This window comes from Pseudorasbora parva, chromosome 11, assembly GCF_024679245.1.
Source record: "Pseudorasbora parva isolate DD20220531a chromosome 11, ASM2467924v1, whole genome shotgun sequence".
NCBI classification, from domain to species: domain Eukaryota; kingdom Metazoa; phylum Chordata; class Actinopteri; order Cypriniformes; family Gobionidae; genus Pseudorasbora; species Pseudorasbora parva.
The window spans coordinates 46,233,310-46,260,458 of NC_090182.1; the positions used below are offsets into that span (position 1 = coordinate 46,233,310).

Here is a 27,149-nt window from a genome sequence, read left to right on the forward strand (position 1 = left end):
CACTCGCTCCTGCTCTGCTTCACTACAGTAACGTTAATAACCAATCGCTCCAGCGGCCTTGCTCAGCTCCTCAACACTCGCTCCTGCTCTGCTTCACTACAGTAACGTTAATAACCAATCGCTCCAGCGGCCGTGCTCAGCTCCTCAACACTCGCTCCTGCTCTGCTTCACTACAGTAACGTTAATAACCAATCGCTCCAGCGGCCGTGCTCAGCTCCTCAACACTCGGTCCTGCTCTGCTTCACTACAGTAACGTTAATAACCAATCGCTCCAGCGGCCGAGCTCAGCTCCTCAACACTCGCTCCTGCTCTGCTTCACTACAGTAACGTTAATAACCAATCGCTCCAGCAGCCGTGCTCAGCTCCTCAACACTCGCTCCTGCTCTGCTTCACTACAGTAACGTTAATAACCAATCGCTCCAGCGGCCGTGCTCAGCTCCTCAACACTCGGTCCTGCTCTGCTTAACTACAGTAACGTTAATAACCAATCGCTCCAGCAGCCGTGCTCAGCTCCTCAACACTCGCACCTGCTCTGCTTCACTACAGTAACGTTAATAACCAATCGCTCCAGCAGCCGTGCTCAGCTCCTCAACACTCGCTCCTGCTCTGCTTCACTACAGTAACGATAATAACCAATCGCTCCAGCGGCCGTGCTCAGCTCCTCAACACTCGCTCCTGCTCTGCTTCACTACAGTAACGTTAATAACCAATCACTCCAGCGGCCGTGCTCAGCTCCTCAACACTCGCTCCTGCTCTGCTTCACTACAGTAACGATAATAACCAATCGCTCCAGCGGCCGTGCTCAGCTCCACAACACTCGCTCCTGCTCTGCTTCACTACAGTAACGTTAATAACCAATCGCTCCAGCGGCCGTGCTCAGCTCCTCAACACTCGGCCCTGCTCTGCTTCACTACAGTAACGTTAATAACCAATCGCTCCAGCAGCCGTGCTCAGCTCCTCAACACTCGCTCCTGTTCTGCTTCACTACAGTAACGTTAATAACCAATCGCTCCAGCGGCCGTGCTCAGCTCCACAACACTCGCTCCTGCTCTGCTTCGCTACAGTAACGTTAATAACCAATCGCTCCAGCGGCCGTGCTCAGCTCCACAACACTCGCTCCTGCTCTGCTTCACTACAGTAACGTTAATAACCAATCGCTCCAGCGGCCGTGCTCAGCTCCTCAACACTCGCTCCTGCTCTGCTTCGCTACAGTAACGTTAATAACCGCACCCATCAACATGATTTTTGCCCGAGTCCTATTTTCCACCGGCTGTGAGGTGAAGACCACATTTCCCAAGATACTGCGCTCACACTTGGCATCATCAAACTACGCCTTTGTTTTGAATAGGCGACCTCCAGTGGACGGAGAGTTGCATAGTGCACCTTTAAGCTTGGAACATGCTCTGCAAGAACAAATACATTTATTTGTTTTCTCGAGGTGGCAAGAACAAGAACAAAGTTCGTTCTGGCAGTACATTCCATACTTCACGAGAAAAGCCGGTGCCGATCATCTGCGTTTCTCCGCATTAACCACACCCACTTTAAATCTGACCAATCACACAATAGTTCTCCGACACCTGCAAGAAAATAGTTCTGCTCAGGCGATATGTCGAGAACAAGCTGCGAGAAGTCCCTAACCCTAACCTTGGAGCGAGAACTTTTTTCTCTGTGCTTGCGGAGTATGTTGAAGCCTTTAGTGTGGTCCAAGTCATGCCATGTAATAAATATTCATGAGGCACGTAAAAGGAACAAGATTAGACTCTCTCTCTCTCTCCTCTGTCCATAGGTAATGATCTGAGGCTCGTCCCCTGCACCAGTAAATCCGTCCTTCCTTTTTGTCTGCAGCTCATGCTGGCCTGTTTCAAGGTACCAGATCTGAAGACTTCACCTCACAGCTCAACGTTTGAGATTCGGTTTTTAACGTGTCTCGTCTCTTTCTTAGCTGAGGGCTTTCACAGACAACAGAGATGACCTCGCTCTAGGTCATGTGATCGTCCTCCTGCAGCATGATTGGCCACAGGGGGAGAGTCTCTTCCTGAAGGCTGTGGATAAGATCTGTCAGCAGGGCAGTTTCCAATACGAGAACTTCTTCAACTATGTCACCAGTATCCTTCACTTTTAGAGAATGATTCACGAATCAGAATTAGGGGTTGAATGACTTCCATTTTTTTAAGTCGTCATTTATGTGATGTAAGTCGAGTCGACGTCGACTAGTCGCTGATTATGAGCAAATAAGCCTGAGCCTCGAGCTGAGACGCGAACTCGGATCTTCTTGTGCACAGGACAGCTGATATGGCATATGACACAGCACTGCTCATGAGGTTATCGCTCCTACATAACAGCTTTTGTATCAGTTCTTTTGTCTTATGGTCGTTATATTTCTCACAGATTTCTGCTCGTTCTGAATAAGATACAGATAAAGTAGCACAACAAAGATTACATGTATATGAATGCATTAGTGAGTGATTGTGTGTGAATTAATTCTATCTGGCAGCGTCTCTACTAATAGTGAAGCTGTGAGTTTTAGTTATCAAGAAATATATGCTAGGACTTTTCAATTTCTAAGCTATTATTGATAAATCACAGAACAGTGTTGACGATACATTTCTGCTACTGAATGGTTTTGTGTGAGGGGCGAAATCGCCACATGATGTGCGATTGGCTATGTGTGTGTGTGTGCGTTGCCCTGGACTTTAGCTCTGGGTTCAACACCATCCTATGAAGCTGATTAACACTCTACAGGAGCTAGGTGTTAGTACATCACTCTGCAAATGGATTTTTAACTTTCTATGCGATAGGAAGCAGGTGGTTAAAATGGGTGATTACGTCTCACAGATAAACTTTTTGAACACTGGCGCCCCTCAGGGCTGCGTCCTTTCCCCACTTTTGTACTCTTTATACATACAATTCTGTCAATCACACACTAGTTCAGTTTTGTTGTTTAAAGGGGGGGTGAAACACTCAGTTTCAGTCAATCTCATGTCAATCTTGAGTACCTATAGAGTAGTATTGCATCCTTCATATCTCCGAAAAGTCTTTAGTTTTATCATATTTATAAAAGAAATATGGGCTGTACCGAGTCTTTCCGGAAAAAACCGAGCGCCTGGAGGCGTATCGTGTGGGCGGAGCTAAAGAATGACGAGTGCAAACAAAGCGGTGACGTCCTCAAGCATGGAGAAACCCATCTATCTCAGCTAATACAGATAATGATCCACAATCAAATCTGAGGCAGAAATAAATTGAACAGGAGAAACGGCAACATCAGGATGTCCGTCTCTGTGGTATGTACTGTATTTAGGAGCCTTTGTGTGCAGTTTATGAGGACATGATTCGGTTTATGGACTATTGTATGTGACTAGACCTTAGAGGTAGCAAGCAAAACGGTTTTGCACGTCAGAGTCAGAATAGTGTAACGTTATACAGAACAACAATGGAGTAACCGTTAGCGCATTTGAATGACGAAGCACGCGATCGTATCGTTTACTGATGTTTACTCATGCGACGGTAGCCAATAGCAGAGACATTTGAAGTTGATTTACTCACCGGCATCTTCCAAAGTAGGACCGCTCCGTCAAAAACACACTTCTTTGGTATGATTTGGTGAAGTCCTGTGACAGCAGTGACCGTGGAAATCCACTTTGCGAGGCGACTGAAGCGATGCCTTGAAGCTTCCCGTCATTTCTGCGTTCAAATCGGTTCAAATGCAGCGCTGCCTTCCCGGAATGCTGTGCTGAAGCGCTGAAGTCGCTCGACGTCACCCATAGGAATAAAGTGGAGCGCGGCGCGTCATAAGTGTTCACGGACGACTGGATCTGCAGCTGAGAGACTGTTTACAGCGTGCATTTCCTCTCTCTCCCTCTAGTCACGCGCGCGCGCACCCTTCCGGGAGAAGAGCCCGTACGGCCCATACAAGGACCTTCCGCTCTATTTAACGTCATGTCGACCCATACTCGAAAAAAACTCGCCGAAACTTGTGAGAAACCGGAAGGAGTATTTTTAACACAGAAATACTCCATCAAACGTCCAACATTAGTTTTTGAAACTTTGTCTATGTTTAGGATGGGAATCCAAGTCTTTAAAGGTGTAAAAAGCTCAGTATGCATGAAACAGCATTTCACCCCCCCTTTAAATTTGCTGACGATACCTCTGTAGTTGGTCTTATTACTAATGATGATTAATCTGACTACCGCAAAGTGTAGGGGCTGGTGAAATGGTGCGAAAGCTTTGACTTCATACTTAACACCTCAAAAACCAAGGAACTGGTAGGGGATTTTAGAAGGATCCCTAGTCCCCTCCCTACGCTCTCCATTAATGGGGTGGACGTGGAGAGGGTCACTTCCTTCCAGTTCCTTGGGACCACAATACAGGAATCCTTATCATGGGAGCTCAACGTTAATATTAAGATCAGTAAAGCTCACCAGCGACTCCACTTTCGCTGGAGCAGCTCAAAAAATTTAAAGTTGGCCGAGTTGCCATGACCCACTTCTATAGAGCCCCTTTCACACTGCGATTCCGGCAAATACACGGATAATGCGACCCGGCATTTGTTCCCGGGTCGCTAGATTTGGTCCATTCTCACTGCCAGTGAAATACCGTAATATGAGCGCTTTCACACACAACACGTAACGGTCCCGGGTCGAGTTGACACGTGACATCCGGATGTGACGTATAACGGCGAGCGATCTCCGCTTCAGCGCGGATAGTAAGGAGCTCCGTGGTCTCGACTTGTGTCCAGTTTGCGCTCATTTCTGCTCGTTTAATTTTAGTTTCTTGTGTATACGAACACTCTCTGCGTTTAAAACACAGACGAGCTCTTCTGGCACTGCAGGGTTGTGTTATTGGAAAAACAAGCTCTAGGAGTCGCACGATAACTACGTACACGTTGCGGCATTAGTTTCGGCTTTTGTTCACACAGCGCTCGTCCCGGGTCGAATCCCGCAATGTTACTAGGTCCCCGACCCGGGTTCAATTCGGTAATCAATCCCGGAACGTGGTTGCTTTCACACAGAAGGCGACCTGGCAATACTCCGGGAATATTACGGGTCCGACGTGCAGTGTGAAAGGGGCTTAGGTCAACTATTAAAAGCATGCTTACTTTTTCCATGCTGGTCTGGTTTGGTCACACAACCGCTCAGGACAAAACTAGGTTGGAAAGAGTAGCAGAGCATCAAAAATTATAGGCTGTAGCCTCCCATCACTATCTTCACTTTTCTCCACCAGAATAATTAGAAAGAATCATAGCGGACGACTCTCACCCTGCTCACCACCTCTTTAATCTCCTCCCATCAGGAAGAAGATATAGGAGCAATAAGACTTCTACTTCACGTTTTAGAGACAGTACTTATCCTCTGGCTTTTAGACATCTGAATTTGCACTGACAGCTAGCTGCACTATCAACTGTGTATGCACTGTGCACTTTCTTGTTCTTGTCAAGGGGTATTGTCTTTTTAATGTCTGTGGGGTTTTGGTCTACTTTAAGTCCTACTGCTGGGTATTGTTGGGGAACATTGTCTGTTTTTGTACGTATGATGTTTATCCTTTGTTATTTACGTCTGAGAGTTGGACCAAGACGAATTCCTATCAACTTGTTGACATGACAATAAACATTATTGAATTGAATCGCACGCATTAGTTAAGCGTGATGATTAAACTTGCTTGTACAATAAGCGTGCATTCTCCCGATCAATTTTGAGCATCCAGATGGTAATCAAACATGTCTTGTGGAGAGCTCTCGGAGTATGCATTTATTTGTCATTTTTAACTGTTCAAAACAGAGCCTGCGTGTCAGGAAATTGTCTATCCTGTAGCGCCCTCTATAGGCAGCGACTAGTCGACGTCAAGCTTAAAGCGTCATGACAGGGCATTAAGGTCGACTAGTCAGTGCAACCCCTATTCAGAATGTATTTTTGTGAGAATGTTTGTCCTTTACCAGCTTTCCTTTCTAGACATTGACATGTTAGAAGAGTTTGCTTACCTCCGTACAACAGAGGGTGGGCGTGTCCAGCTGGAGCTCCTGCCCAATCAGGGGATGCTTATCAAGTAAGTCCCGCCCACATCACACACATCAGCCGTTAGAGCTGGAAATGATGAGAAGTGATCATCTGAGATCTCTCCCTCCTTCCTGCTTCCTCTCTCCTTTTGTTTTGGACATAATGAATAGGCTTCGATTACGAAGAACAACCATTAGCGAGTTTTCTTTGCCCTGCTTTCTGATTGGCTCATTAGTGCTGACGTCTGAGTTGTTGAGGTTCTCCTGACGCTTTTTTGAAGGCATGATCAGTTTTATGGGCGGTGTCTTATATCGTGTACTTTTCTAAAGAGGAATTGTTAAGTTGCAAGCTCTGAAATGAAGCTGAGGTCTGTTTAGGGTCGGGACTCGAGAGCGTGGTTTTAAAAAATGAATCGAACTAAACGAATCTCCTGACTGAATGATTCAATGACTCACTCATAAATACTTTGCGTTTCATTACTGGATAAATCCGCGTTTTTTGAACAAATAATGTCCAATTTTTGATGAAGCAAAAGCTACTGTTATGTGCAATATTATAGCGTTTTATTATAGTGGTATTTTAATTTTAAAAAAGTTTCAAAAAAAGTGTCCCTCCATTATTTTAAGCCGGTTATTTTGCGATACACAAGCGACTGGATGTAGCTTATCCTGCTTTTTACACACCTTCTTGACACCCGGGTCATTTTACTGTCATTGAGAAACTAATATCATTTTTATTAATTTTATTAATACATTCATACTATTTTCATACTAATTTATTTATTTATTTATTTATAAAAGTGTATTAAGTTTTCTTAATACATAAAATTGATTAATAAAAATGAATAAAAAAATTTATTAGTAAAAATTAGTAAGTTTGATATATTTTTTAAACTGATTAAAATTAATAAAAAGGTATTAATAAAAATTATATTGAAGCGAGAGAGACAGAGCGCCTCCATCTGTGATGTGATACGAGAAACATAAAGGAAGCCTGGGTGACGTCATTATCAGCCAATAACTGGCCTCTGAGTGTTGCGACTGGCCAATCACAATGAAGCATTTCAGAGAGGCGTGTCATATTTATTGACGAGGCGTTTTTTGCGCTGTGGGAATGCACTGCAAAAAATGCTCTTCTTATTTTGAATATTTTTCTTGTTTCCAGTCCAAATATCTAAATATTCTTAAATCATGATGCATTGATGCAAGTAAAACAACATATTTTTTCTTGTTTTCTGGGGAAAAATATAAAAATTAAGTGAATTTTGCTTGAAACAGTCGAAATGATCTGCCAATGGGGTGAGAAAAATAATCTTATTTCTGTTTGGAAACAAGAAACAAGATTATTGTTCTCACCCCATTGGCAGATCATTTTGACTGTTTTAAGCAAAAACACTCTTCATTTTGATTTTATTTTCAACAAAACAAGAAAAGATGTCTTATGTCGTTTTACTGATCTAGTAAATGCATCTTGATTTGATAATTGTTAGATATTTAGACTAGAAACAAGACAGAATTACTGAGTAAGAAGAGCATTTTTTGCATTGTGTAAGCTACGCTTGTGGCGGTGAGTTTTTGAGTTCAGCCCTGTTACTCGAGGTGCTTACTATTATTACAGAAGTTTGATTTTACAGTAAATACAGTCGATAATGAAACAAGACAGACAGGGCGCATCCATCTGCGATGTGATACGATAAACATGAAAGAAGCCTGGGTGATGTCATTATCAACCAATAGACCCTTTTAAAGCCCATGTGATCAAAGAGTTGCGCGCGCAGTTTGGCAACGGAAGTGGTGTTGTTCCCTATTGGTTCTAACGTGTTAGCAACTCCGAAAGTTTATCAAAACGGTTTCCCAGCATCAAAATGTCTGGCTGTTGCGTTTTCGTTGCACTAATCGCTATTCCACCAATGGGCTTCAGTTTTATAGGACTCCGACAGGATCACGGCCGCTTCAGAAGAACCGGCGGTACCTGTGGCTGCAGGCGAATAAATGCATTGATTGGAACGAGGACATAAATGCTCGCATAAAAAAATTACATTTGTAAAACATTTACTGCACTTTAAACGTAATGCTTTATAATAAACCTCCCAGCATTGGCTGCCACTGGTGTGTATAATGTACCCCCACCCCCAGATTATAATATCAATAATCACAGTACTTATCAATTTCATTTGTAATGATTTTATTAATAGTTTAATTGCAAAATAACCATCTGAGAAATGTATGCAAGCAACATAGTTGCTATTAAAGTACTATAGCATTACAAAATTAAACTTTAAACAGAAGTGTGTCAACACATACGAATCAATAACAACATAAAATGTAAGGAAACAGATAAATGTATGTCTGTGTGAAGAATAAGAATAAATGTAGAAAATTGTATTGGACATTCTGGACATGCCCACAGACAACATATTCATAAGCATCCAGTGATTTATATGCTTGTCTCGGGTGGACACGCTCGGTTTCTCAGCTAAATACGTATATATCCGACCGCCTGGCCATCTGCTAACGTCTTCTCTCCACTCCACTATAGTACACGGATCTGGTAGCCGAATACCATTTGATAAAGTCAACTTTTTAAAATAACTTTCTCGGTTTGTGTTGCTTAATCCGCTCACGTAGCTTGACATGCTGCTGATTCTCGCCTTAGTTTGTTGCCAAAATGCGCGCGCATACGTTGCTACGTCATCATTATATACAAACAGTAAAAGGGTCTATAGAGACAGAGCGTATTTAGGCCGGGGAAAAACCAAACGCTCTCCATTGACTTTGTATTGCGTGAGGCCGCCTCCTGGTCCTTTCAGACTTATTACAAAAAACTGAACCATGTCTAAAAGCTGATATGTGACAAGGTGTGCTGCAGACAAGCTAAACAACACAGAACTCAGTTTTTATAAGCTGTCGGCCCCAAAAACGAGCGTTTAAGGAGACAAAAGTGGACACAGGCAATAAGACTTGAAGCTTCAGCAGGAAGAATGGGTCAATGTTGGGATCCTGACACTCAGTATGCGTTTTACACATTCAGTAAAATATCCAAATGTCAGTTTTATATATTATATTTCCTGTCTCTGATTACTTTCCCCTCCAGTGGGCGTAGTTCTCAGTGTAACATAACATGTCCCGCTCTGTCTCTATTGCATGTATGCACTTTTATGTCTTTAAACGCTCGTTTTTTAGGATCAGCAGCTTATAAAAACTTCTGGGTTTTTGTTCCTGGGTTTTTTAGCTTGTTTTCTGTACACCTTGTCACATATCAGCTTTTAGACATTGTTCGTTTTTTTGTAATAAGTCAGAAATAACAAGGAGGCCCTTTCCGCAATATGAAGTCAATGGAGACGGTTGGTTTGTTTCCCCCCGGTGGGCGTGGCTTTCAGATTATGACGTGTGTCGCTCTGTCTCTATAACTGGCCTCGGAGTGTTGCGACCTGGCCAATCACAATCAAGTATTTCAGAGAGGCGTGTCATATTTCTTGATGAGGTGTTTGTTGCGCTGTGGGAATAGGAATGTAAGCTGTGCTCGTACTGGCGGTGCGTTTTTGAGTTCAAATGGTGTTTGCTGTCCGTAGGAACCCCAGCCCCGCTCTGGGGGTGGAGTTAAACACCCTGCTGCTTCCAGGGGCTCAGAAGGCTGACAGGTACCCCACCCCCATCATCGAAACCCCGCCCCCAAACTCCTCCCAGCCTGCTCATGCGTTTACATTCTCCTCCTTTTTAGTTCTTTTCACTGGGTTTTCATTCCGTTCAAGCATTTTCATTTTGCAAGATTGTTCCTGTTCTCATACGGCTCCTTTTCTGTTGTGTTTTACTCAAATGGCTGTGAAGTCTGTTTGTTTTGACGACATTGTGTTTGTAGTTTTCATTGAATTTCAGCGTTTTACATTTTATAAGTGAATCTCACAAAAAATTTCAAGAAAGGTCTGGGTCATATTTCACCAGAGGATTAAAATAAATGAATAATGCTTAATGAAAAATAACTCATTTGCATTATTCTCATGACAGAATGTGCAAAAAGTCTTGTTATTGAAATAATTCAGTAATATAGACTGTAAACGTGTTTGTGAAGAACAAGTTAAAGTAGAGCTGTGTGATTCTAATCGACAACTCAACAAAATAACATAGTTTACTAGTGGTTCTGACAATTTGAATTGCTGCAATTTTAAAAAATGGTTAGAATGAATGAACTCACTCATAAAGACTTCACTTGTTTCATTACTGGATGAATCAGTGTTTTTGAACGAATCTCCTAAATGAATGATCCAATTACTCACTAATAAAGATTTCACTTGTTTCATTATTGAATGAATCAGTGTTTTTGAACGAATCTCTTGAGTGAATGATTCAGTGACTCACTCATAAAGACTTCACTTGTTTCATTACTGGATGAATCAGTGTTTTTGAACGAATCTCCTAAATGAATGATCCAATTACTCACTAATAAAGATTTCACTTGTTTCATTATTGAATGAATCAGTGTTTTTGAACGAATCTCTTGAGTGAATGATTCAGTGAGTCACTCATAAAGACTTGATTTGTTTCATTCCTGTATGAATCAGCATTTTTGAATGAATCTCCTGAATGAATGATTCAGTGACTCACTCATGAAGACTTGATTTGTTTCATTCCTGTATGAATCAACGTTTTTGAACAATTCTCCTGAATGAATGATTCAGTGACTCACTCATGAAGACTTGATTTGTTTCATTCCTGTATGAATCAGCGTTTTTGAATGAATCTCCTGAATGAATGATTCAGTGACTCACTCATGAAGACTTGATTTGTTTCATTCCTGTATGAATCAACGTTTTTGAACGATTCTCCTGAATGAATGATTCAGTGACTCACTCATAAAGACTTGATTTGTTTCATTCCTGTATGAATCAGTGTTTTTGAACAATTCTCCTGAATGAATGATTCAGTGACTCACTCATGAAGACTTGATTTGTTTCATTCCTGTATTAATCAGCGTTTTTGAATGAATCTCCTGAATGAATGATTCAGTGACTCACTCATGAAGACTTGATTTGTTTCATTCCTGTATGAATCAGCATTTTTGAATGAATCTCCTGAATGAATGATTCAGTGACTCACTCATGAAGACTTGATTTGTTTCATTCCTGTATGAATCAACGTTTTTGAACAATTCTCCTGAATGAATGATTCAGTGACTCACTCATGAAGACTTGATTTGTTTCATTCCTGTATGAATCAGCGTTTTTGAATGAATCTCCTGAATGAATGATTCAGTGACTCACTCATGAAGACTTGATTTGTTTCATTCCTGTATGAATCAACGTTTTTGAACGATTCTCCTGAATGAATGATTCAGTGACTCACTCATAAAGACTTGATTTGTTTCATTCCTGTATGAATCAGTGTTTTTGAACAATTCTCCTGAATGAATGATTCAGTGACTCACTCATGAAGACTTGATTTGTTTCATTCCTGTATTAATCAGCGTTTTTGAATGAATCTCCTGAATGAATGATTCAGTGACTCACTCATGAAGACTTGATTTGTTTCATTCCTGTATGAATCAGCGTTTTTGAATGAATCTCCTGAATGAATGATTCAGTGACTCACTCATGAAGACTTGATTTGTTTCATTCCTGTATGAATCAGTGTTTTTGAACAATTCTCCTGAATGAATGATTCAGTGGCTCACTCATGAAGACTTGATTTGTTTCATTCCTGTATGAATCAGCGTTTTTGAATGAATCTCCTGAATGAATGATTCAGTGACTCACTCATGAAGACTTGATTTGTTTCATTCCTGTATGAATCAACGTTTTTGAATGATTCTCCTGAATGAATGATTCAGTGACTCACTCATAAAGACTTGATTTGTTTCATTCCTGTATGAATCAGTGTTTTTGAACAATTCTCCTGAATGAATGATTCAGTGACTCACTCATGAAGACTTGATTTGTTTCATTCCTGTATTAATCAGCGTTTTTGAATGAATCTCCTGAATGAATGATTCAGTGACTCACTCATGAAGACTTGATTTGTTTCATTCCTGTATGAATCAGCATTTTTGAATGAATCTCCTGAATGAATGATTCAGTGACTCACTCATGAAGACTTGATTTGTTTCATTCCAGTATGAATCAACGTTTTTGAACAATTCTCCTGAATGAATGATTCAGTGACTCACTCATGAAGACTTGATTTGTTTCATTCCTGTATGAATCAACGTTTTTGAACGATTCTCCTGAATGAATGATTCAGTGACTCACTCATAAAGACTTGATTTGTTTCATTCCTGTATGAATCAGCGTTTTTGAATGAATCTCCTGAATGAATGATTCAGTGGCTCACTCATGAAGACTTGATTTGTTTCATTCCTGTATGAATCAACGTTTTTGAACGATTCTCCTGAATGAATGATTCAGTGACTCACTCATAAAGACTTGATTTGTTTCATTCCTGTATTAATCAGCGTTTTTGAACGATTCTCCTGAATGAATGATTCAGTGACTCACTCATAAAGACTTGATTTGTTTCATTCCTGTATGAATCAGCGTTTTTGAATGAATCTCCTGAATGAATGATTCAGTGACTCACTCATGAAGACTTGATTTGTTTCATTCCTGTATGAATCAACGTTTTTGAACGATTCTCCTGAATGAATGATTCAGTGACTCACTCATAAAGACTTGATTTGTTTCATTCCTGTATGAATCAGTGTTTTTGAACGAATCTCTTGAGTGAATGATTCAATGACAAATATATTGTTTTAACAGTCACTTGTCCTCATCTACTTTAAAATAATACAATCATTATTAGACCTCCAAAATATGTTTTGTTTGGGTTGCAAATTGGAATATGAACCAGACTTTCTTTGTGAGGTTCACGTGTGTGTGTGTGTGTGTGTGTGTATGTGTGTGTGCGCGTGTGTGTATGCGTGTGCGTGCGTGTGTGTCCAGTATTTCGTTGGAAGAGCTGTGACAGCTCTTATTGCTCTGAATGTGGAGAAACTGCTGTTTTGTTGTTCATTTCTTTCTGTACTTGGTGACCCATTTGTGACCCATGTTTTCATAGACATCACACCGTAACTCGAGGAATCACCAAAGGCGTGAAGGAGGATTTTCGGCTGGCGATGGAGCGTCAGGTGTCGCGGTGCGGAGAGAACCTGCTCACGGTGCTCCATCGCTTCTGCATTAATGAGAAGATCATCCTCATCCAGTCCTTACCCTGAGCCACCTTTAACCTCATTGAAAACATTGTTTCAGACGGATGTCAGTTCTGCTTCACACCAGTTTTGTTACTTTACACTCTTATAATCTAAAAGGACATGATAGCAGACATGTTCTGAAGTGTGAATGCTTGTATGAACGTTTAAAGCCCCATCCAGCTGAACTCATTTAAGACATGGTTTTATTTGAGGTAATAATTAACAAACAACAAAAAGATTCAGCATTTCCATATTCTGTCTTTAACATGGAGATTGCACTGTTTAATGGATTTTTTATTTTATTTTTTACATTTTTTGTCATTGTATTGTTAATTTTTTTGTCATTGTATTGTCATTGTATTGTGTATTGTAAAATACTTCATGAACTAGACTGACTGTGTTTTGTGTAATATAATGTTTGCTGGCAGCTCATAATAAATAAAACTGTGTTTCTCTAGTTGTATACTGAGATTAATTTTCATAAATGCTCATCCATCGCTAGACACATACACACTGTAAAAATAGGGAACTATGTGCTGTATAAATATGAAGGGATTTTCCGTATTGGTTTTTTTTTACAGGTGTTTTACCTGTATTTTGAATTACACATTGCATTAGTTTGTGTTTTAAGGGTTAATGGAAATTTCCGTAAAATTATTGGATAATGTACTGGCAGAAAATTACCATTTTCGTTTCTATTTTTTACAGTGCATGTAGTCTTTCTCAAAGCCCACATTTAAATCTCAGGATGTCTTTGGTCTCATTTCAAGGATTGGTACTTTTGTTTCTTAGGTACTAATCTTTGTAATTTAATAGCTTTAAATCAGGTTTTTTTTTTTTTTTTTTTTTTAAGGCGTCTCACTCATTTAAACAATGCATGAATTCTCCAGTTCCTTGCGAAAGGATTTATGTTTTTTTTTTGGGGGGGGGGGGGGGGGTACTCAAAATATACCTGTTATAATATTTTAGAGCTTTGCATAATCAGAAAAATATATATTCATATTTAAAATGCCCATTCATGTTTAAGATTTTATTAATTTACATGACTTTTCTAGTAAGGAGTGACTGCAGACTAATTAATACATTTGGCTTTCATGTTACATCAACAAAAAAAGAACCTGAAGTACACTAAAATGAACAATATCATGAAATATAAAGAAAATGAGGTAACACTTTAGTATGGGGAACACATATCCACTATTAACTATACGACTTTTGCCTCAATAAACTCCTAATTTACTGCTTATTAATAGTTAGTAAGGTAGTTTTTGTAGCGTTTAGGTATTGGGTCGGATTAAGGGATGCAGAATAAGGCATTAATATGTGCTTTATAAGTACTAATAAACAGACAATATCATAGTAATATGCATGCTAATGCTAAAGCAACTAGTTAATAGTTAATAACTGAACCTTAAAATAAAGGGTTACCGAAAATGATATAAAACTAATTAATACAAATAATTAGATGCATAGTGAAATGTTGCAATAAATAAATGTGTAAATTGATCATGAAATGTATTTATGTAACAAAAAGTGACCAGAAATATGACACCTGATATATACCTTGAAGTGAAAAACATCAGATTCTTTAGGGTGAGGATTAAACAATTAAATAACACATGTAATCGATTACATGCGTTACACACTTTATTAATGCTACATGTCATCGTACATTTAAATATTTATTGCAACATTCCATGGCATATTTAGCTATTTAATTAGCAATATAATTATTCAGTTGGTTAAATCACTCCATATTTCAGGTCTATAAGTCAGACTTTTAAAATTAGGTTATCTCTTGTGTGCAGGTTGAGGGGGTGAATTAAAGCTCAAATTCAAATAAAGTGATTTTATGGTGTTTTCAGACTAGTAAATAGTTTACTTTGTTTTGAAACAAAGCATTTTCTTCTTGGTTCGGTTTACTTTCGCAAAGCAACATTTCAAAGCGTGCAAAAATGTGTTTCTGCAAATCACATGCAAGTAACACTATCGTCTAATTGGTCAGCGTTTCCTCTACATCATCCATCAAGATGATTGACAAGTTCACTCCATGAGCATATTGTGGCAATATTTGTTATTGTCCCTAGTCACACACACACAAACACTATACAAAATTATGAACACATATATGAATATATAGGCATATATGAACACATGCTCATGCTTCGATCTGAATCAAAAGCAATCGCTCTGAGAACACCTGAACAACACTGCAAAAAAATGCGTTTCTTACTCAGTATTTTTGTCTTGTTTCTAGTCTAAACATCAAACAATTCCTAAAACAAGAAGTATTTACTAGACAAGCAAAAGTAATTGTCTTGTTTTGGGGAAAAATAACTCAAAATTAAGAGTTTTTGCTTAAAATAAGCTAAATAATCTTAAAACAACATTATTTTACTTACCCCACTGGCTGATTATTTCGCTTATTTTAAGCAAAAATTATCTTAATTTTGAGTTATGTTTTCCCAAAACAAGACAATATTTTTTACGTGTCTAGTAAATGTTTCTTAATGTAAGAATTTTTTAGATATTTAGACTAGAAACAAGACCAAAATACTAAGTAAGAAATGCATTTTTTGTCGTTCAGGTGTTCTCAGAGCGATTGCTTTTGGTGCAGATCCGAGCATGGTGAGCATGTGTTCATATATGCCTAAATAAACCAAACTAAGCAAGAAAACGCACCAGTTTCTGAAACAAACACCAAACTAGCCAAGTGTGAAAATGCATTTAGACTATAGATTTGTCTTGTTTTGTTGAGGACCCCTGGTGGACCCTGGACCCCTTATTGAAAACCACTGCTCGAAATAAATATCTGCTAAACAGTCTCTATGGCTGCATTTACACTGCAGGTCTTGATGCACAATTCCAATTTGGTGACTATATCCGATTTTTTTGACGACCCGCTTACATCATCTTTTCAAAAGCGACCCGTATCCGATATTTGCATTTACACTGTACACTGGGAAAACAGCCCAAGACGTTCTTAACCGGTGAAAGGAAGTAAAGCGCGCTATGCAATGGACGCAGAAAAAATGATTGCACAATGTTTTGCTGTCTGTACTGTTCCACACATCTTTAAAGGTCGGCAAAACATTTCTCTCGTAAAGCGGAGAAAAACAGGAGAGCCCTTGACAGGGTTGCCAGGTTTTCACAACAAAACCCGTCCAACTGCAACTCAAAACTGTGTTAAAGTAGCCCAATACCGCATGAAAACCGCGGACTTGGCAACACTGGATCGCAGTTTGTGTCCACCTGAGTTGACGTCATTCGCCTCCGTCCTTTTTTCAATTACGTACAACTCGCATTTACTGGGGGATATCCGATTTGACCGCTTACATGGCAGATGCTAATGCACGCATCCGAATCATATCGGATTTATTACCACATATGAGTGAGGCCTGAATCCGATCTGAGGATATCGGAATTCATGCGTTTTTCACTGCTTACACGTTCACATGTCATATCCGATCTGTGCCACATGAGAGGAAAAAATCGGAATTGGGTCACATGAACCATGCAGTGTAAATGGGGCCTATGAAATACATTGGTAATTATCCTCTAATCACTCTTCTTCTCTCTCTGATGAAATGGGAAGTTTGGCCTGCAGAGCTGCTCTGAGATTTGCCCAAAAGAGCTTCTGTTTGGCTCCTTCCTGCGGCCACTCTAGATAAGTGCGTCTGGACATCATGGCCTTGAGCTGGTAGTACTTGGAGGGAATGAGATATGATGGTAGAGGTTCCAACACAATGAGGATAATGCTATCTATCCCTCGCATTACCCTCTGGTGATTGGCGAAGTAGAGCTCGTAGTGGCACCATTCGCTCTGGACGAAGTGAGAGGACAATACAAAGACGCACCTTCTGCTTTGCTCGATGCATCGGAGGATGTTCTGAACGATCGTCTTTCCCGGGATGAAGTCCCGCTCGTGGTAACACACTCGCAACCCACAATCGCCCTCGAGCTTGGGAAGAAATTGAGCTTTGACCCAGTCGGCATTCTTTTGGCTGTACGATACGAACGCATGGAAGCGCAACCCCTCCATATCCTCCGCCTTTCTCTGGGAGGTTATTGCGTGGTGCTTGGAACGGGTCCATTTCCACATCATCTTGAGGTACCACGGCACGTCCAGCCGATGGCAAAGAAGGCTGAAGGCAACTACCAAAGTGATTGTCGGGATCAGAATCGTAACAGCCAGGATCCGTCCGTCGCAGGATATCTTAGGAAGGTAGAAGTCTTTTAGCATAGTGTTGCTCCGCGATTCTGGGTAACTGCATCGATATCCTTCTGGCCAGTGGCCGAGAGTCACACCAGAGGTTTGTGTCGCTCTGGTATTGATGAGGTCTGTGAATTCACGCAATGCACACGTGCAGATGAAGGGGTTACGGCTCAAGTCGAGATCTTTAAGATGTGAACAAGTCTCAAGGGCTCCCGGTAAAGGCGAATGGAGTGAGTTTGATCTTACTAGGAGCTTCTGGAGGTTTGGGAATGCTAGACAGGTTGGAAGGTCCAGCAAGCGGTTGTCCATTAGATCCAGGATGCTCAAATCTTCTAAAACCTGAACATCTGCAGGGACTGTGGTCACTCGGTTATTCCGGAGGTTTAAGATTCGTATGGAATCGGGCAAACACTTGAAAATGTTCTGGTCGAACCCATTTGAAGACAAATCCACGTGGACAACTTTGCGAGGCCAAATGCACTTGCCTTGATCCTCATAATAGGTAAGCTTGTTCTGACTGAGGTCGACGTGTTTCAGCGAGTCCATGAGATGAATTCTTGCGGTCAGTGGTCCAAGATTTCTCAGGTTGTTGCCCCTCAGAACCAGCTTTTCCAGGTTTGTCAGTGTACTACATTCCGTATCCGGACCCACCGAGAAGATTTTTTCCGTAAGGGCGCAATCAGACAAGTCCAACACCTCGATCTTGCTAACATTAAAAGGACAGGTCATAAAGATGATGGGCGTTTGGGTTAAACTGACGTTTCTTGCTGGCATGTTTATGAAGAAGTTATAGAGCTCCTTTTGGTCAAAGATGAATTCGGTTACAGATGCTTTTCTTGTAGAGAAGGACTCCAACAGACGGCTTGAGGACACAGGCTTGCCGTTTCCCATTTTTGTCAAGGTAAGTCCTGAGAAGGAAAGCTGTTGAATGACAGATGCCAATATTGGGTTTAAACAACCTGTCAGAACTTCCCAGGTGGTTTTCACTTGGGTGATTTCTAGGCTAACAGTGCGTACTGCTCCTCGATGGCGTATCTGCTGGAGAACCTTCATCTCGCTGTCAACCTTGGTGAATTCTACCTCTTTAAACGATGCAAAAACATCTTCAGCGATTGCAATATCTAGGTCTTTGTTGGACAGGGCGATGATGGCCTTCTCTGCATGCACATCCATTAGGCTCCTCTCCTCGTACTTCTGGAGTTTGTCAGTATTTATGAAGAGTGTTTTCAGGGTATGATTAGCAATGTAAGTAAAGTCTTTGTTGCTGATTGATATGGCACTCAGGCCCAGCCACTGCAGGCTTTTCAGCATAGAAAATTCCTTCCCTAGTGCCATGGCTGAAAACATGTTGGATGACAAGTCTAAGAACTGAAGATTTTTCACCTTAAGCAGGTACGGTTGGTCGGAGAGGTTCTGGAGTCTGTTGTGTGACAGGTCTAAAATCTCCAAAGTCGGTGTGGAGTTAAATGTGTTCATGTCTATGTTTTCCAGTATATTCCAGGACAGGTTGAGGAAATGGAGTCGTGGTGTTGTGCTGAAGTCTTTGCCGCTCAGCGTCTGGATGCGGTTCAGAGACAGATCCAAGTCCTCTGTAGATGGACTCAGGCCGGGAGGAACCGAGGACAGGTTCTGAGAGGAATGATTCACTACGATCCTCTCAATGGGAGATGAGTGGAAGCACATGACATGAACAGACACCAACCACCAGACTAAAGACTTCATCTTTCTGACACCGGTGAATCTGAGGGAGAAAAAAACTCTTGATTTAATTTCCCATTTTAAGGCAGCCGCATTTTTGACGTCTCACAGTTTTCACTTTTACTTAAGTCCCTAGCAATAGTTTGCATTATGGTTGCACAGCAGCAGTATTTTATATTTACAAAATAATAATAATAATAATAATAATAATAGATAGATAGATAGATAGATAGATAGATAGATAGATAGATAGATAGATAGATAGATAGATAGATAGATAGATAGATAGATAGATAGATAGATAGATAGATAGATAGATAGATTAGATTTTATTTTTTAATATTTTCTATTACGTTGATGTTTATTATTTTTGTCATTTTATTATTATTTATATTCATATATGTATTTGTTACGGGCTGTGCTCGTAGATAAGCTCACGGAGACGAAGGAGAACGGTAAGCATGGATTTATTTAACAAACTCAGGGAAACTTGCAACACAGCTAGACATGAACGAGTACCGGCAAACACTGAGGGCAAACTGAGGGATTAAATACACTGGATAACTGAGGATAACAAGGTGAATGACAAGGCACAGGTGAATGACAAGGCACAGGTGAATGACATGACTAATTAACTAAACAGGGGAGAAACACAGGCTAAACTAACCGAGACAAGACATGCAAACATGTAACAGTATTATTATTTATATTCATATATTCCTAGCTTTGGCAATATTGTATTTTTACATTTATGCCAAAAAAATGTTACATTTGATAGATACAGACAGACGGACGGACGGACGGACGGACGGACGGACGGACGGACGGACGGATGGATAGATAGATAGATAGATAGATAGATAGATAGATAGATAGATAGATAGATAGATAGATAGATAGATAGATAGATAGACTGTTTATTTAAGTTTATTTTGTAATATTTTCTATTATTTTGATGTTTATTATTATCCTTATTATCATTAATGTTCATATATGTATTATTATGTATGTTTCTTAATGCCAATAAAGCAATTTTAAATTTGATACAGACAGGCAGACAGACAGACAGACAGGCAAAATAAATTAAATAAGTTTAGTATTAGATATATAAATATATATTTATCTTACCCGTCCTGTGGAGGTTAGCTTACAGTTGGCTGATCACGGTCTTATGAAACTGTTGATCATATTTAAATTATGTTGCTGAACTTCTGCTTCTCCAGCGGTTTCACTTCTCTAAACATCAGTCATTTACTGACAGTCACCATGAGAGATTGAGCTTTATATGGAAGTAATACTTTTAGTTTGTAGGCTAAACAGGCAGTGTTTGAACTATACGATGGTTTTTGTGGGAGCCCACTTTGTGAGGATTAGGGAATTGGGTCAGGTCGGGTTTGTGTTAGGGGGCGTGCCGTGTCCTTATATTTGAGTTCCTTGCGCGTGCCTCAAAAGAGGACTTACAAAAGCTGTGTCTCATTTCGTTAAATTTCGATGGCTTTGTCCTCCGGGGGACACATCCTGTGTAGGATGCAGTATACGGAGTGTCCTCAATCAGAATTAAACGAGACCTCGTTCGTAGGACACACAGGCAGGAAATAGCACGTTTCTATGGCAACAAGTTCAGCCTCGTTGCGCTCTCCCGCCAGCCAGTTGAATGAAAACTTGAAATGAACTTGAAAATGACTATGAAATATTTCTTGTCTTGACAGCAATGTACTGTTCTAAACGTTTAAAATGCACTAAACAGATGTAATCCTGTTTACCACAACTATCTGTTTGAGGTAATAGAGCTTAAAAAAAGGAACAAAAGCGTGAACTACTTAATTTAAACACCACACCTAGGCTCGCATGTATATCTGGTGGTGGTGCCGTTTTTTCATATAGGCTAATATATAAAAAAAAAAATGATGGTTGTTAACAGAGATGCAAAGAATTGTGGGTTATCTCCAGCCGTGAAGGCTACACCTCATGCACTCTCCGAATCCCTGTGAAAGAAGGACACATTCGAAGGTCGCATTTGGAGAGTCCTACTCACTTTTTTGAAATGAGACGGCCTTAAGACGTATGCACCCTTCGAATGCGACCTCCGGAGGATGCAGCCTTCTGAAATGAGACACAACAGCTAAGCATATGCACTACTTGCTTTATGCAATCACTATAGGATAAATCACTATTTTGCCTATTATACTAGTTTTTTGACATGAATTGATAGGTCAAACAGCAACCGTCACCCACAAATACTCTATAAACAAACAGGCTGTCTTTGAGTTCACATGAACAGGTTACTTGTCACAGAGACCTATAATAACAACAAGACAGCCACAAAAACATAATTGGGAATAACGCTTACGTTAAAACATTTTTTTATTAAACTGCCTTGTTTTCTTTTTGCCATGGATATGATGCTATATTAATTTCCAAATGGATTTCAAGGATGCGTACATATCAATTGCTGCGTACGTTATATTTTTTCTACGAATATTTGAGTTAAAGGACACTGTGTAGTTCAGTTGAGTACTTACAATATCCCAAATGTTTCCAACTATTTGTAAATTGTGAGAAAATTGCTATTTTAACTGAGGACCGGGACGTGTCAGCATAGCGTTTGAGGGAGTCGCCTGTCAATCACTTCATATCTGTGATACCCTCGGTTTTATTCTGCAGAAGTGCTTTACTCTTAGCAGTGTGAACATGTCACCGCAGCGCCGAGTTAACGCACAGAGGAACGTCATAACATCATTTTAAACACACTTAAATGTGTCTAATATGATAAACAGAGTTGCTTTACCTGACTGGAAAAAGCGGAAGTGCGAGTGCCCGGCGACTGTGTCCTGTCCCGTCATAATAAAAGTCCCGGTGTTCGCGAACCATGTGTTTGTGTAACAATCGCTCCAGTGGCCGTGCTCAGCTCCTCAACACTCGGTCCTGCTCTGCTTCACTACAGTAACGTTAATAACCAATCGCTCCAGCGGCCGTGCTCAGCTCCACAACACTCGCTCCTGCTCTGCTTCACTACAGTAACGTTAATAACCAATCGCTCCAGCAGCCCTGCTCAGCTCCTCAACACTCGCTCCTCCTCTGCTTCACTACAGTAACGTTAATAACCAATTGCTCCAGCGGCCGTGCTCAGCTCCTCAAAACTCGCTCCTGCTCTGCTTCACTACAGTAACGTTAATAACCAGTCGCTCCAGCGGCCGTGCTCAGCTCCTCAACACTCGCTCCTGCTCTGCTTCACTACAGTAACGTTAATAACCAATCGCTCCAGCAGCCGTGCTCAGCTCCTCAACACTCGCTCCTGCTCTGCTTCACTACAGTAACGTTAATAACCAATCGCTCCAGCAGCCGTGCTCAGCTCCTCAACACTCGCTCCTGCTCTGCTTCACTACAGTAACGTTAATAACCAATCGCTCCAGCGGCCGTGCTCAGCTCCTCAACACTCGGTCCTGCTCTGCTTCACTACAGTAACGTTAATAACCAATCGCTCCAGCAGCCGTGCTCAGCTCCTCAACACTCGCTCCTGCTCTGCTTCACTACAGTAACGTTAATAACCAATCGCTCCAGCGGCCGTGCTCAGCTCCTCAACACTTGCTCCTGCTCTGCTTCACTACAGTAACGTTAATAACCAATCGCTCCAGCAGCCATGCTCAGCTCCTCAACACTCGCTCCTGCTCTGCTTCACTACAGTAACGTTAATAACCAATCGCTCCAGCAGCCGTGCTCAGCTCCTCAACACTCGCTCCTGCTCTGCTTCACTACAGTAACGTTAATAACCAATCGCTCCAGCGGCCGTGCTCAGCTCCACAACACTCGCTCCTGCTCTGCTTCACTACAGTAACGTTAATAACCAATCGCTCCAGCGGCCGTGCTCAGCTCCTCAACACTCGGTCCTGCTCTGCTTCACTACAGTAACGTTAATAACCAATCGCTCCAGCGGCCGTGCTCAGCTCCTCAACACTTGCTCCTGCTCTGCTTCACTACAGTAATGTTAATAACCAATCGCTCCAGCGGCCGTGCTCAGCTCCACAACACTCGCTCCTGCTCTGCTTCACTACAGTGACGTTAATAACCAATCGCTCCAGCGGCCGTGCTCAGCTCCTCAACACTCGCTCCTGCTCTGCTTCACACTACAGTAACGTTAATAACAGCATCAATGAACATGATTTCTGCCAGAGTCCTATTTTCCACCGGCTGTGAGGTGAAGACCACATGTCCCAAGATGCTGTGCTCACACCTGGCATCATCAAACTACGCCTTTGTTTAGAATAGGCGACCTCCAGTGGACGGAGAGTTGCATAGTGCACCTTTAAATATGCACTAATCATGAGCGGAATTTGCACCGCAGCACCCCCACACCTTGAGGCCCATGACAAAAATAGCATGTATAGTTATTTTTATTGAAGGGAATTAGGTTTAAATCGCCGTCATGCATGAATGAATTTTGTTTTTGCAGTTTTACACATAATAATCCAAGATGATCACATTACACAAAACTGAAAATACTGAACATTTTCAATATTTTTTGAGACCCCCCAAAAAATTACAAATCACTTTTTCAGGGGAGCCCTTGTCTTATTAAGGGGAGCCGAGCTCCCCCGTAGTTCACACCCTGTAGACAGGTATATTAAGGTTTCCCAAAGAAAGTATTCATTTCAAAGTAAGGTGGTATATGTGCTGTGTAAAATATGTGTGTTGCATGAAGGCTCTAACCCATCTGGCTTATATATTAAATATATATGAGAATATTAAAATATCCTACTGAACATGGAAGTCTTTTTTTAAGTATTATTATTTATTTATTTTTGTTGCCCATGGTTGTGGAACTTCTGTATGTTAGACTTTGTTTCGTTTTGGAGAAATATCCAGTATCATATTTGACCAGCAGGGGATTTGCGAGGCAAATCAATTGCATGTTAAATAAGTTAATTTTGGCGTTTTACTGTATGTCAGTTGTTCTATATCATAAAAAATATTTCTGTTGTGCTGATACGTACACTCAATCACGTGTACAAGGGATTTTAAGGAACACCGTACTGTGTTTGACCCCCTTTCGCCTTCAGAACTGCCTTAATTCTACGTGGCATTGATCAACAAGCTGCTGAAAGCCTTCTTTAGAAATGTCGGCCCATATTGATAGGAAAGCGTCTTGCAGTTGATGGAGATTAGTGGGATGCACATCCAGAAGCTCCCGTTCCACCATATCCCAAAGATGCTCTATTGGGTTGAGATCTGGTGACTGTGGCAGCCATTTTAGTTCAGTCAACTCATTGTCATATTCAAGAAACCAATTTGAAATGATTGGAGCTTTGTGACATGGTGCATTATCCTGCTGGAAGTAGCCATCAGAGGATGGGGACATGGTGGTCATAAAGGGATGGAAATGTTCAGAAACAATGGTCAGGTAGGCCGTGGCATTTAAACGATGCTCTATTGGCACTAAGGGGCCTAAAGTGTGCCAAGAAAACATCCCCCACACCATTACACCACCACCACCAGCCTACACAGTGGTAACAAGGCATGATGGATCCATGTTCTCATTCTGTTTATGCCAAATTCTGACTCTACCATCAGAATGTCTTCAACTGTCCAATTTTGGTGAGTTCGTGCAAATTGTCGCCTCTTTTTCCTATTTGTAGTGGAGATGAGTGGTACCCGGTGGGGTCTTCTGCTGTTGTAGCCCATCCGCCTCAAGGTTGTGTGTGTCGTGGCTTCACAAATGCTTTGCTGCACACCTCGGTTGTAACGAGTGGTTATTTCAGTCAAAGTTGCTCTTCTATCAGCTTGAATCAGTCGGCCCATTCTCCTCTGACCTCGAGCATCAACAAGGCATTTTCTCCCACAGGACTGCTGCATACTGGATGCTCTTCCCTTTTCACACCATTCTTTGTAAACCCTAGAAATGGTTGTGTGTGAAAATCCCAGTAACTGAACAGATTGTGAAATTCTCAGACCGGCCCGTCTGGCACCAACAACCATGCCACGCTCAAAATGGCTTAAATCCCCTTTCTTTCCCATTCTGACATTCAGTTTGAGTTCAGGAGATTGTCTTGACCAGGACCACACCCCTAAATGCACTGAACCAACTGCCATGTGATTGGCTGATTAGATAATTGCATTAATGAGAAATTGAACAGATGTTCCTAATAATCTATTAAGTGAGTGTATGCCTATTGTTTTATTTATGTTTTTTTTTTTTAAGAAAGCTGATCTCTTTCTTAAATGATATCCAAATCCATCTTCAAACTTGAGCTATTTGGTTGGACTGATGATGTTATGAGGAACATATGAAGCACTTTATTCACCTCAGACACAGCAAATAGAGTTAATTATTCACCAAAACCATCAAAGTCTGAGGTTGTGTGAGCAAGTAACCATGATATTTTATTTGAGCAGCTTTTATCGAATAATTTGAAGTATTTTAATACACAAGGCAACGGATTTGCTCCTGACTACGAAGACTTGAGGTAAATAGCCTGTGTAATTATGACAAAATAGTTTTTGTGCTCAGACTATTTTATCCGATGTTTATACATATGTACACAAACACTCTCTCTCTCTCTCTCTCTCTCTCTCTCTCTCTCTCTCTCTCTCTCTCTCTATATATATATATATATATATATATATATATATACACATACACACACACACACACACACACACACACACACACACACACATGCATATTTGTGTGTGTATGTGTAACGAGGTTGAAATGGTTTTATTTCACAAGATTTTCCTGTTAATATACATTTAATTCTGTTCTACAATTGTTTTAACCATAGTTTCTAAAAATACATAAAAAGGGTCTGTAAGGAGGTAATGGTTCAAACCCCCCTCCCTCCTGTTACGACAAAGTGGTTCAGGCCAGGCAGCCATACCTGCCGTTTTGCTCTTTTAGCGGTCTTTTCCGTCTTTCTCCCGAACGAAAGAGGTGTGCTGTGTTCTATGCTGCAGATTAGTTGTTAGCATTTGAGAATAATCCACACACATAAATACACAATGTTTAAACTCTTTATTTGATTCATTTTGGCACTTACAAATGTAAGATCATATATACTCAACATATATTGTGAAATGTTATTTTTGTTGGCAGTGTCACTAACGTGAGCTGAAGCTGTCGTGACGGCCTGTCTATATAAAAATACATTTTCTATGCAGGTATGCATTGATGAACCATATTTTTGTTATTTTAAGTTATATTGTTGTTTCATGTGTATAAGGTGTTCATGGAGTTACTGTGTTTTTTTTTTCATCGGTGTTTTGTGTTAGCTTTGTCCTCCGTATCCTTTCGTTTGTTGGTCCTTGTCTTTTCCTTTTGTCGCTCTTTTCCGTCTTTCTCCCGAACGAAAGAGTGTCACTAACGTGAGCTGAAGCTGTCGTGACGGCCTGTCTATATAAAAATACATTTTCTATGCAGACCCAATCCGACGTTCTCCTGTCATTCTTCACTGATTTTCAACACAACGCAGACTACAAGAAGCATACGGTTACACTGGTGCCGTGACCCGTTCGATTGTTCAGCGGCTGCCGAACTCCCGAGGTTGCTGCACGGAGAGACGACGTTGGATTTCACCGCTTTCCAGTTTCGACGAGGTGACGCGCGGACTGCTGCACGGAGAGACGACGTTGGATTTCACCGCTTTCCAGTTTCGACGAGGTGACGCGCGGACTGCTGCACGGAGAGACGACGTCGGATTTCACCGCTTTCCAGTTTCGACGAGGTGACGCGCGGACTGCTGCACGGAGAGACGACGTCGGATTTCACTGCTTTCCAGTTTCGACGAGGTGACGCGCGGACTGCTGCACGGAGATTAGACGACGTCAGACTTTGCTGTTTGACTGCTTCACCGAGGAGACGCATGAACTAAGATTACGGTATCTTTTAAATAGCGAGATTAAGACATAGCAAGCAAATATTGATTTGACAGCGTATTAAATGTTTTAAGTAAGTCATCAAATTGCTAGATATGTAAAATCAAAAGGGTTGAATCATTTATTCAGCTGTGAAAGATTATTTTTTATTTTATTTTTTTAATTTTATTTTTCTGGGGGGTATGGTAATCAATGAT

At 40.9% G+C, this 27,149-nt stretch overlaps 2 protein-coding genes across 3 annotated transcripts in view; one reads left to right on the forward strand and one right to left on the reverse strand.

The window, feature by feature from the left end:
- ints10 (integrator complex subunit 10) overlaps positions 1-13,626 on the forward strand; it is a 28,787-nt gene extending 15,161 nt beyond the window's left edge. Inside the window, exons 14-18 of one of the 2 annotated variants that reach the window (XM_067458117.1) lie at positions 1,787-1,866; positions 1,943-2,105; positions 5,946-6,039; positions 9,562-9,630; positions 13,037-13,626. In XM_067458117.1, the coding sequence (XP_067314218.1) occupies positions 1,787-1,866; positions 1,943-2,105; positions 5,946-6,039; positions 9,562-9,630; positions 13,037-13,193 (563 nt within the window). In that variant the 3' untranslated portion in view covers positions 13,194-13,626. The remainder of the gene's footprint in view (positions 1-1,786; positions 1,867-1,942; positions 2,106-5,945; positions 6,040-9,561; positions 9,631-13,036) is intronic. The other variant, XM_067458118.1, reaches the window with a different exon arrangement.
- A 2,124-nt stretch (positions 13,627-15,750) lies between these two features.
- tlr1 (toll-like receptor 1) lies at positions 15,751-20,241 on the reverse strand. The gene is made up of 2 exons (XM_067456707.1): positions 20,212-20,241; positions 15,751-19,126 (listed from the first exon to the last, which is right to left on the reverse strand). The coding sequence occupies exon 2, from the start codon at positions 19,105-19,107 to the stop codon at positions 16,732-16,734; it is 2,376 nt and encodes a 791-aa protein (XP_067312808.1). The 5' UTR covers positions 19,108-19,126; positions 20,212-20,241; the 3' UTR covers positions 15,751-16,731.
- Between the last annotated feature and the right edge of the window lie 6,908 nt (positions 20,242-27,149).

Bases quoted from the DNA above. Each gene is read 5' to 3' on its own strand.
- tlr1 (XM_067456707.1), bottom strand. From the start codon at position 19,107: ATGAAGTCTTTAGTCTGGTGGTTGGTGTCTGTTCATGTCATGTGCTTC.